This window comes from Colius striatus, chromosome 3 (genome assembly GCF_028858725.1).
Source record: "Colius striatus isolate bColStr4 chromosome 3, bColStr4.1.hap1, whole genome shotgun sequence".
In the NCBI taxonomy this organism is placed as follows: Eukaryota; Metazoa; Chordata; class Aves; order Coliiformes; family Coliidae; genus Colius; species Colius striatus.
Window position 1 is genome coordinate 71818979 of NC_084761.1, and position 12814 is coordinate 71831792.

Sequence of the window (12814 nt, forward strand, 5' to 3'; positions counted from 1 at the left end):
GAGAGTAGTACTAATCTGTAGCAAAGTGGGTGGTCATTGCTGCTACATATTGAGCACTGATTCATTTTTCAAAGGCTTCTTAAAGAGGTTTTGTTAAAGTTGCTCTGATTAAAAAAAAAAAAAAAATCTAGTTGAAATATCAGCAAACCTGACCTGGACTATGGAATCATGCTGCATACTTTCCTTCTCAAGCACTTTCATATGGCATGTTATGTGTTGCATACCTGAGACACAGGCTTGTTTTGTGGATCTGCTATGACAGTCCTAGTAAAAATACATCCTAACTAGGATCTAGGCCAGTTTGTATTAGCTTTAACTGATAGCATCATTTAACTGTATTATATTTAAAATGGCTGATGCCAGGAGAAAAGATCCTAGATCTATTTTTGAAGTGCAAGTTAGAAAATGGATGCATTCAGAATGCAGAATTGCACCAAAGTTATTAATGCATTTTTAGAGTAAGGATGTTCTTTCGTCGCTCAACAGACAGGAATTGACTTTGGTGCAATTCAGATATTCTTAACCCTTTCAAAGTGCTTTATGGTGCTGGGCAGTGATGACACATTATGCAAAAGCACTACTTCAGCTGCTGTGAGCAAGCTCTGACGTTACCCACCGATTCTTGCCACTGCACTGCCTCTCTTCTCCCAGAAGAAATGTTTTTGCTGCCAAAAACCTATTCACCCCAATGATCTGATGGACATGAAATAAGTTTTTCCTTCTTTCTCTCCTCCACCTTGTGCCCACCAAAAAATAAAGAAGTGTGACAGGAGAGGAGAGACTGTTTTGTTTTGGTTTTTTTTTTTCAGATGGACTAAAGTTCAGAGCTCAAACAGATCTAGAGCTTCAAAAACATCTAGAAGTGACAACCACTGCTGGGTGAGGCATAGTGACCATAGCATTACAGAGATGGCTGAGTGTTTTAAGCTTGGTGAATTCTTTTAATTTTAAGCTGCAGTTCTGGTGACATTTCATTGGTTCTGCTGTAAACATTGATTTTCAGGAAAGAACATGGATGGTTGATTTCAGTCAGGTCAGTCCTCTCATCCAGTTCACTGTGTGCAGATGCAGTCCATAGATAGTGCAATCTGGGAACAACCTGCAGAGGAGGGAGGGAAAGGAAAAATGTGTTGTTTTAATTAGTTTCAGCAGCACTGAATATGAAACTATACTTTTGCATTACAATTATTGTAATAGAAGGAAGCCCTTTTTTACCAGTTCAGTCCATCTGGCAATAGGTGGTGATAAACAGAAAACTTTTAATTTAGATGAATGTCAGAAATGACCCACATAATTAGGAACCATGCTGTTCTGATCAACAGCTTTTTCGCATGCTATTATTCCCTTTCACTGCTTCTTTTTTCCCCCCAGGTACCACTAAAACTAGTTTATGTGCTTTATATTCCCCATAATTAATGAATATTTATTGGAGAAAATAAGTAAATATGCTGAGGCTTTTCTCTGTGTATTCAGCATTTGTTATCTTCTATGGTCTGTCTTCTGCTTGGTTTGTAACATATTTAGTACTACTATGTTATACCCCGAGTCAGATGAGCATTTGGGCACTGTGTGGCCATGTAGCTTATAAAACACATTTAGCCTGTACATATGAGACAGAGTTTCTGTTTCATAGAATAGTGTCAATGTGACGTAGAATGTGAAGCAGAATCTGTGACAATGTGTCAGTGTGATTATTGAGATTTTCTGTTTATTGAAAAAAACTCCGAAACTGTATTCTAGTGAAAAAATATTTTTACCTTCTCTCTTTAATCTTTTTATTTAAATACCTACTCTTCATTAAGGAAGCATTCTCTTTCAGTTGTATTTTAAATAGCTTTTTCTCCTGCTTTTAATATCCTTTAAAATAAATTATTCCTTGCTCTATAGAATGCTGTGTCTCTGTCACTGCCTGCCTACAGAGCATTTTGGCACTGAGCAGACTTGCCTGTCAGAAAGATATGTTCTGTCTATCACGTGCTATTGGGCTTCATGTGGGAATTAACAGAGGAACTTGTTTAATGCAAATGATCAGAATACGGAATCTTTATCAGTTTAGGTGAAACAACCTCATTCTGAAATAGTTTTACTCAAAGTATGACAAACTGATGCAGTTGTTTGGAATTTGAGAGGTTTCCTGCAAAGCAGTAAGCATATGTCTGCCTGCTGCTGAGTTTGAGGTCTATGGGCTGGCACGGGGAGGACTGATGGGGAGGACTGTGCTCAGCAGCTCTGTGTGGTACAAGTGAGCCAGCAGGGTTTAGACCCTGAGCTAGTCAGTCCTGTGCAGAACTCAATGTATACAAACACAAGGTAGCCTTCTTACCAAAGTAGTTTTTTGAGACTGTAGAACTTGTAACTACTGCAGTGAGAATCTGGGATATGTATATAACTCTGTGATAAAACAGCAGCAATTACCCAGAAATTATGCTTTGTCTCAGAGGTGTGGAAGACGTGAGACAATCCCCTGTTGCACTGTCATTTACTTACTGGGTATGGATTAAAAACCAGAAGTGGACTGAGGACTTGGGTTAAGAAAATACGATTCTAACCCAGGCACTTGCTTTCCAGAAGACTTTCAGGGTATGGACGTGCCTGTAATTAATACTGAACTGATGTTCTTTTACAAGAATGCAAGATTTACGGAACTAAAGATGAATCATGATTCTGTTGCAAGGGCAGGTCCTGGGTTTAATACCTCTTCATTTTAAATATTCTTGTATAATTGCTATAAAATTCCATCGTCTTGGCCATGAATGTTGAATTCAGCACTCTGGTGTCCAGCCACTAAACACTCCTGAAAGACCAGACAGCTGCAAGGAACTATAACCCTTCTGTATCAGAACTGTGTGAATTTTAGAACGCCTAAAGCAGTTCATGCATGTGATCTCAGCCAAAATGTCACTACTTCTTGGCATGTGTCATGGCTGGGATGATTATGCAATTGTGTTTTGCCTCCTCCTCCAATTTAGGATAATTTGATTTATTCAAGTAACTACTGTATGACATTTTTGTGGGTGAGGGAAACCCAGAATTTTGCATGGGTATGTTATCTTCTCATCGTAATAGTTACTGAAAATATACTAGTATCACAAAAGAATATAGGCAAGTGGCAACTGTGGGGAGATTAGCAGTTTAAAAAAATTCTGCTTTAAAAGCAACAATATTTTTAACCTTTAAATAAAACCTTTTGTGTTTTCTTGTTAAGCTTTCCCAAACAATAAAAAAGTTATATAAAAAAAATTAAAAATTTGCAGTACAAATGAACAGCAGTAAGTTTGTTCAAGTACAAAATACAATTCAAGAAATGGAGAGAGACTTTACATTTTTATAGCAGGACAAGGTACTATGCAAAAATTACAAAGTGATTAGTCATTAAAAGAAAACTTTGTGATTCTGAAGTGAATTTCTTTCTCCTCCTTCCACTTTTTTCTCCTTTCCCTTTTCACCTGGAAAGCTATTTTAATATCACTAGATTTTGGTGCATTTGATGATCATCTTGGTGGTATTTTTCAAAAATACTTGTTTAACTTCAGAGCAGAAGTTGTGGTGCTAACTCATATAGTCACTTTTTGAAGACTATACTTTGCAATTTTGAAAGTTCTCTTAATTTGGAGGCTCACCACTTTTTTGCTTGTTTCTCAGCAGTTAGTTTTAATTCTGAATGGAGACTCTGTCACTGAATCATATGGAAAAAATCTGACTCCTTGATGAACAGATCCATTAGTCACCACATTGTGGGAGTGAGAAGAGATCGTAGCAGAAAATGGGTGCTATGATTTTTGTTGGCAGTTTTGGGGGTGGAATGGGAAGCTTAACATGGGGACTTGCAGACATAGTTTAAGCTTGCTTAGAAGGGGGAGATTTGCTGTTACTTCAGTAGGACGAGAAAAAATTCCTTAATTTTTGTTGAGATTTCTGTAGAGGGAGAAGACAACTTTGAGTTTACTCATCAGGCATTGAAAAATTAGGAATTGTTTTTTACTAAGTCTAGATGAAATTTGACAGCAGCCCATTGAGAAGGCTAGATTTGGGCTGGTCATTTAGCATGAGTTTGATTTGTTTACAGCATGATTAGTGACAGAATCTGATCTTGAGAACAGACTGAAGTCTCTGCTTATTATACAATGTGGATATGTTCAGAAAATGAAAAAAAAAATGCTGCCAAGGCCTGCCTAAGGGGCCTAGAAAGGCCTTCATCAAAACAGAGAGCTGTCAAATATTAGATTTTAATAGTTTATTCTTGATGAAGATTCTGAATTTGATGTATGCCTTAGGAAACTCCCTCTTAAGAGCTTCATGCAGTTAACCTGTTGATCATGAGTAGCTGAAACACCCTACTCCACGTTACAGGGCATTAACATAAAAAGGTTGCTCTGGTAGGTCAAGGAAAGAGAAGGTGTTCAACCTATAAAATCATAGTGCTGTGTTGGCAGGGTAGAGAAGAAAGGTGGTGGAGGTAAAAACATCACTTTGGGAAAAACAGGTAACCAAGTTGATGATTTTGTCTGGAAAGCCAACGGCAAAGTAGAGTGGTAGTAAAAAGAGAAATTTATGGAAAGACTTAAACTAGAACAGCTGCAGAACCCAGTTAGTATTTTTTTTTCTGTGACTTCCATTCTTAGTTTCAGCAAAAGTTGACTGTATCCAGGCCATTCTTACGGTGTGTTCATCCAGCCTGTGTCAGAAAGAAATCTGCGTTATTTCTAATCCAATTTTGTAGAGTCAGACGACTGTGAAAATACATAAGAGTTTATTTGACTTTCTAAACTAAGCTACCAAACTTCTCCGGATTTCTCTTTTTCTCAGGTACTTATTTATTGACAGCAATCTGATAGTGTCATGGAATGTCATCTATCTGTGAGGTACAGGCATTGCTTATGTGTACTGACTAGTTGATTCAATGTATGCTTTGAACCAACCATTAAATGGTGATACTTTTGTTCTAAATGTATTGTTTTGATTTCACAGGTGCCTGCATAAATATCACCAACAGCCAGTGCCAAATGCTGCCATATAACTACACCACTATAACTTCAGTTCTTTCCATTGTCAAAAGTATTGAAATGGAAAAATTCCTGAAGTTCTTCAGTTATCTCAATCGTCTCAGCTGCTATCAACACATCATGCTGTTTGGCTGTAGTCTTGCTCTTCCTGAATGCATCAGTGACGGTGATGACAGGTATTTGGGAATGAAAATCAGTCAGTTACTAGAGCCAACTGTGGTAAAATACTCCATCTAAAGAGACAAGGGAAGATCCAAACTAAGCCTATGACCTTCTCCTTGCAAAGCTCCTATCTGTCAAAGCTATTCACACCATTTCTGCCATGATAAACCAACTGCAATAGAGTTCTTTTAGTAAAAATATTACTGCTGTGATATTAGGGCAATCCAAAGTTCTTCTGCCTTATTTCTGCAGTCTGAATGTGCCAAAACAGAATGGTTTGTAACAACATAAATATATTGGATGTTTCTAGTATTGGCATAAAGTGTGGTGGTTATTCATTAAATTAAACTTCAAGGTTTTTTAGCCTTTTCCTTCAGAAAAGTTAATGTTTTAATTATATTTTATACTATTAGATTAGCAGAATGTATTCAGAATGACATACACTGTTGTGGAAGCTTAAGAAGCATGTTTTGTTTTCCAAATTTACATAATAACACAGCATTAGTATGAAATGCCTGCACTTTTTTCATTGAGTTTTATTTGAAAAACATTCAGTGAGTTTAACAGTGCTAAATACAGCACAAAAAGGTACATGGAATTATTATGTTTTAGTATGTACACAATCTCTGGTATTTCTGGAAGGGGAAAGCAAAAAGGGTAAATTTCTTTCTCCTTATTTCCAGTTTCTCTACTGCAAAATTTAGTGGAAGAGACTATGGCAATTGAATGTGCGATTCAATTAACCAGAATTGAGAAGCTGAAAGTTATGAAATTTAGAAGGGATAGGATGATTGTGAAAAAAGTTGTATGAGGTGAGATAAGCTGGTCTAAAGTGCAGCTCTCAATGAAATGTACAGTCCCACTCCAGGAAATATATAATATACACCTTCCATTTCCATTGCACCTTTACTACACTGACAGAGAACTAATCCCCCCAAAAAGTGTACAGGTGATGATATGGATAGGATTAGCATGGGAACTGGTGCAATGAGACTGGCCAGCCATTACATGGGCTGAGCTGTCCAATCCAATACCCCAGTGCCCCTGTCTTTGGTAGACTGCTGAAAGCTATTCTCAGTTAACCCTGCTTAATTCAGTGCATGCTGAATTATTGAGCCTTGCTCCAATTCAGTATTACAGTTGTTCCAGTTAAAGAATCTGATAACATACAGCCATAAGGGACCTGCTGTCACTAGAAATCATAGAAAATAAGAAAAGTGGGTTCTGAAAATAAATTCATGCATTTAAACACTCAACAGCAGAAGATGCCATTGCTCTGTTACTTCACTTATTCTGCTTTGGTTGGAATTTGACTTTCATAAACTTTTTGAGACTGAGTAGTGGATGTCGAAAGTGCAAAGGTTGTAAATCAGTCAGATAAATATCGTGAAAGGATAAGATCTTTTCTATTCCATTTCTTTCCTGATGACATCTTTCTTGCAAGGCCTGCATTATGGCAGCAGCCCTGCTAATTTAAAAACAATACAAGTTAGTCTAATGTTTGGAACGTCCATGTTTTTTGTTCTGATTGTGAGTGGCAGTCAAAATACTTTGTGATTCAAGAGGCAGAGGTGTTTTTTTTTTAATGTGTGTGGAGTTCTGGTTTTGTTTGTTTTCATTGGCTTTGGTTGATTTTTGCTTTTGTTTTTTTCTCCACGGCCACAACCGTCTCCTACTAATTTTTGATGTCCAAGCTGGAACTGGATTTCCATGTCCGGGTTTATCATCTGGAGATCACAATGCCTCCCTCTGTTCTTAGTTTAAAATGTCTTTTTTTGTGGCAACTGTTGCGGTCCCTGCAGGCTGATCAGGAATAAAGTCCAAAGTCAGACTGTAAGTGATGCCGGATTATATGAGAATCTGACTTTTAAGTAGTGATGTGTCCCCAGAATGTGTCATGGGGGACGCTGAAAATAATAGGCTGAATGGCAAACACAGGAAGAACCACATGGATGGACTGACAAAGTGCTGATTTCTTAAATGTTGTTTGCTGAACCTGAGTTTGTCCTAGTTTAACTTCTGTTTTCTTCTTTACAGAGAATATTTTTTTCTGTTGGCAGCTGAGTGACTTTGAATTATACCATTTTTCTTGTAGCACAAAATTATTGCAGGCAAACACTGATTCATTTCAAAGACAAGGATAATGGTTTTAGGAAGTAGCCTACCTACATAAAATAGTTATTTATCACCTTCCCTTTCCCTCTCACTCTAGCCTTCCCCCCCGCCCCACTCCTTCTCAATAACTCTTCAGAGTAAGATCTGGAGAAAGCTCATTGTTGGTATGAAAAGCTTTTGGTATAATAGGGGGAAAATTAGTGCAGATACGAAAATAGAAGATACACTCTTGGTTTAGGACTACTGAAGAAGGGAATCTGGGGAGGGGAAACATAATGAAGGAGAAGCAGAAGAGTGACTGTGGAAAGGCTGCAATGATAAGGAATGGGGATATGTCCATATACTGTAGCCCTTTTCTGGGACTGTGGTTGTTTTTATATACAGTGTCACAAAACATACACTAGTATGGAGAACAGTTGTTACTGATATTGTCACTAATTACTCCAGTCAATTACAACTGTTTCATTCTAATTACCAGTGCATTTCTGATCATAATTTTTCATCTATTGATACTTCTTTGTTTTATAGAGCAATTGTTTAAAATTTATGTAAAGCATAATATGACAAGTGCTGCTTGCACAATGGAAAGGAAATGAAGCTCATGTGATGCTCAGATGTCTATTCTTAGGTATTGTTGAGAGAGTCTGTCTTGGCAGCTGCAGCCATGGAAGCAATAATTACAACAATGCATTCTATGAAGCAACAAGAAGGAAAGTTAAAAACACTAATTGTTGGCATCCACTGTGCTGTCACTACATAGCTTTGCTCTGATATTTAAACCTATTGTCTGTTTCACATTGATCATGTGTTTATAAACATTGTGTTCATTAACATTTGAAGGAGATTAAGTTTCTAGGCAGAGAGCATCTTCACTATTTGTAACAAAGTGTAGTTAGGTACTGAGACTTCTAAACACCATTGCTCGTAAAAGTTGTTCTCCTGTATCTTACTGCAATGGAAATCATGTGCGGTAGTTAAAAGAGATTAATTTTAAAAGCTGTATTTAATTCTAGCAACTGGATGTGCAATCAGCTAGCCTTGCTCTTTTAAGAAAATATATCACAATATCTTTAAAATACTACTTTTCAGTAAAGATTAGGTTTGAGAGGATGCTGACCCCACCACCTCCCTGGGCAGCCTGTGGCAGTGTTTAACAACCCCCTCAGTGAAAAATTTCCTCCTGATGTGCAATCTAAACCTCCCCCTGGTGCAACTTGAGGCCGTTTCCCCTTGTCCTGTCATTCTTTACTGGGGAGAAGAGGCCAACACCCATCTCACTACAACCTCCTTTCAAGGAGTTATAGAGAGTGATCGTATCTTCTCTCAGCTTCCTCTTCTCTAGACTGAATAACCCCAGCTCCCTCAGCCACTCCTCATCAGACTTTTTCTCTAGACCCTTCATCAACTTTGTTGCTTGTCTCTGGACATACCCCAGCACCTCAATGTCCTTCTTGTAGTGAGGGGCCCAGAACTGAATACAGTACTCGAGGTGCAGCCTCACCAGTGCTGAGTACAGACACTCATTAACTTCCTTAGCCCTGCTGGTTATACTGTTTTTGATACCAGCCAGAATGCCATTGGCCCTCTTGGACACCTGGGCACACTGCTGGCTCATGCTAAGATGGCTGTAGATTAACATTCCCAGATCCTTTTCCTCCAAGCAGCAACCACTCCTCCTCAAGCCTGTAGCGTTGCCTGGGGTTGTTGTGGCCCAAGTGCAGCACCCGCCACTTGGCCTTGTTAGAACTCAGACAATTGGCCTCAGCCCAATGATCCAGCCTTTCCAGATCCCTCTGAAGAGCCTTCAGCACAGTAAACTGGACTTTTTACTTGCTTATTATGTGCTAATTAATTTGGATAGTAAATTATCCAACCTATTTAGAGGCATTGTGAAACTTCTTCCTCCTTGGGTGAATGGATGAGAACTTTCGGATATGACTTCACAATTAGACTTAAAAAACTGTGCTAGCACAGTCCAGCAGCACTGCTGAGAGAACATAACTCAGTCCTGGAAAGTAATAGCCCTACTGCAAGATCATCTTAAACTAGTCTATGTGCTTATCTAACGAGTTATAAAACATTTCTGGTAGTAACTTGTACATTTGAGTAGTACTAGTCTGCAATGTATTACCACTAAATGCAACACTGGTACTTTATTTGTTATAAAAAAGATATGTCCTCAGAGCTGATGGATTCAGCTTTACCACTGGGAGACACTAACAGTGGGAAAAAAAAAGATCAATTATTGCAGCGTCGTAGATACTTATTTGTAGCAACTCACTCACATTGGATTCCACAAGTCCTACAGACTTCATCTATTGCATACAAGAAGACAAAAAAATCTGAAAAAAGTTAGTGTGCAGTATTTTCATATTTTTAAAGAAAAAAGTGTGTACTTTAAAGCCCAAATTAATGTAAAATTTAAAGATTCAGGATTGATTGAGAAGTTCATAGTGGGTCAGCCTATAACTGCATTATGCAAACAGACTCATCAAATGATTCTTTCTAGTATTTTTTGCACTCTGTGAACACTTAACGTTTCATCAGAAGACTTGTAAAGTAGGCAAGCTGTGTAAGACCTTGAAGGCCTATGTGTAAGTCTCATTTCAGACTTTTAATGCTGGGAATAAATTTGAAGGTTAGGGATTCTCATAATACCTTTTCACCGTCATGTTGTCTTCTAAAGCAGAAACTAATAGCTTAAGTACTTCCACTAGTCCTCTGCATAGAAGTGGATTCTAGAACGGTGAAGAAATGCTTCCCATTGATAGATCCCTAGAGTCTCAAATCTTTGGAAGTCAAACTTAATTTAAACTCTGCCTAGAAAATAGTATTAGGGCAATACAAATTTAAAAGTATAATACGATGTTAAGGTAAAATTCTAACACACTATGCATTTCCTCCTCTGTTTTCTCAGTACACCTTTTTTGATGTCAGAAATCTTTGAAAATAAAGTTGTGAAGTGGTTTGCCGTCAGTTAGGCCCCAAAGAGTCCATGTGAGATAATAACTTTTTATCCTGGATGCTGTACAAGCATGCACAGAGGAGCAGCCTCCTGCCTCTGAAAGTTTACATCCCAACAGAAAAAAACAAGTAAAGGAGAGGAAGAGAAAGTAATAGTGTCACATTAATAGTTGAGGAAGCCAAGACTGAGCTAGGAATATGCAGTAGAGCAGAGAATTGAACCTGTAACACTTATATCCCGTGTCTTTAGATACAATGCTATTTTTTTCTCTTGATTGAAGTCTGTCAATTCATTTCAGTCATTATCATTTATTCACTTTAGTTGTGATTTCATACCTACTGAGATAGGAAGGAAAAAAGCTCCCTCCTGTAATTTGACTCCTTGTTTGCATATATTTTTTTTCTCTCTCAGGTTAATTCTAAAGCAGAAAATAATCCAATGAAAAGAAACTGCCTTCTTTGATTTTCAGGCTCTTTCTTATGAAGGAGTTTGTCATGTTAATGCCTATATGTAACAAATATTTCTGTTGTACTGTAATATCTATGCTACACAAAACAGTAGCCAGATAAAGACTTACAGAAAGCCAAAGAGTTTGGAATAGGGTTACATGGTATGTCGAGGCAAGTGAGAAATTAGCTTAATAGGAAAAAGGTTCTAAGAAGCTGTGCATAGTCTGCATACAATTAAATATCCTCTGAAGAGCTACTCTCTTATGACTCATAGTGGCAAATTAAATTCCATTTTTCTTGTTCATGTCTTAGTTGATTTTCTGTAATTTATGAAAAACAGGAAAATGTTATTTTTATTAGGGATATAAACTAGGAAGAAATGTTTGGTCTAAGAAACAAATCTAGAAATCTGCACAGTGTCTTTTAGTATAAGCAGACAACAGTTTGAAACAAATTTGAGGTGAGATATGAGGAAGGATAGGAAGAAAATTTTGTTCAAGTCCTCTTAGAATATAGAAAAGAGTCAAACTTCATAGATCAGGGGGTCTCTATCTGTCATCTTTTTCTTAATAATCCATTATTCTGATCATGGATGTGTCTATTTCCCTGCTTTTGTGAACTGCACTCTACGCTTATCCATGTTTTTTCTTTGTCCACTTTACAGTGAAATTAATAGTACACATTTAGACTCTTAAAAATAACAAGACATATCAAAACTCTTTCTTAGAGTAAATTGAAGCTTTGAAGTATTCAGGAGAAGAAGTTGGCAGAGTCACAGAGACCTTACTTACACAATTAACAAGGATTTTTATTTTAAGACTTTGAACAGGAAGCAATCACCATACATTTAAGACGATATTTATTATGCAAGTCCATAATGGGTTTAATTATGTCTGAATGATGTGTGAAGGTGTATGAGATTGGATAGGCAATTCTCCACTGGCATGTTTCACTCTAGTTTTAATCCACAGTAATTTTGGTCATAAAAACAGGTAAATATGGCAAGACAAAACAGCAGCTGCTAGGAACTTAGGGCAAGCAGTCTGAATAGGTAGTCTGTGGCACAGCTGATACACTGTCTTTTAATAATGCGTCTGTGTGGAGATGTCAAATTATAGTTGCATAGAAAACTTTGCCATTCACCGGCACTTAAGAAATGTTTAAATTTTAGATACTTGTGAAATTACAGTTTCAGAGTAATTTTTGAAGTAGCTATATTGATGAACCCTCCTGAGAGGACATTTAGAATCCCCTATCATAATCCTCTCTGTGTTGGTTTCATTAGAATTATAATTACCTGATTAAAAAAGTTAAGCTGCGGTGTTGCTGACGATCCCTTACCAGTCCTCTGAGGAGGAAGATGAGGTGTTTTTCTCCTGTGTACTTTTGGAAATACTTATGTACTATGAGAGATGTCAAATGCAAGGTCATGATTGAAATCTTGTTTCAGTGAATGTGCTGAACGTACCTGAAATATTTTCTTAACTAAAAGCGAATCAAATCAGAAATAGTTCAAACAGAAAATTAAACAAATAGTATATATGAAAAAAGAAAATCTGTGCTTGGAGAAAGGAATTATTAGGAAAAAAATCCAGATCCTGAAACCCCAGCTCCTGCTCTGAGAGAAAGTAATTGTTCAAGAAACAAAATTTTATTTCTGCTGTGCTTCCTGAGATACAAGTGAGACATGGAGTTAAGAAACAGCTGATTTACATTGTACTTCAAATAAAGGAATGCATACATATTTCTGAAAGATTGACCATCTTGCCAAGAAACAAAGAAACTTGAAGAAGCAGCATTCAAGAAGCAGCATTTTGAAAGACAGGCATTTCTTCTCAATGCAGCTTGTATCACTCATGAATAATTTCATACTTCATGAGTTATTATTCTTGCATAACTGTTACTTTTAAGGAAAGAAAAAATGTGCTAATGAGAAGATTACACTTCGCATTGTCCTTCTGAATTCAGACTCTGAAGTCAACTCATCACCTTGGCAGCTATTGCTACTTGGTAAAATGTTGACACAGTGACAAATTTAAGGTGACAAATATAAAGTTTATTTTTGCAAGGAGTGCTAGTGAAGATATGGGTAATTATGTGGCATTTACCTGTGGCCTGTA

General features: G+C 37.3%; 1 protein-coding gene across 1 annotated transcript in view; it reads left to right on the forward strand.

Moving 5' to 3' along the window:
- The window catches only part of CORIN (corin, serine peptidase), a 134801-nt gene that overhangs the window by 46869 nt on the left and 75118 nt on the right, over positions 1–12814 (forward strand). The window contains exon 4 of the mRNA XM_061993205.1: positions 4969–5179. Within this exon, the coding sequence (XP_061849189.1) occupies positions 4969–5179 (211 nt within the window). The remainder of the gene's footprint in view (positions 1–4968; positions 5180–12814) is intronic.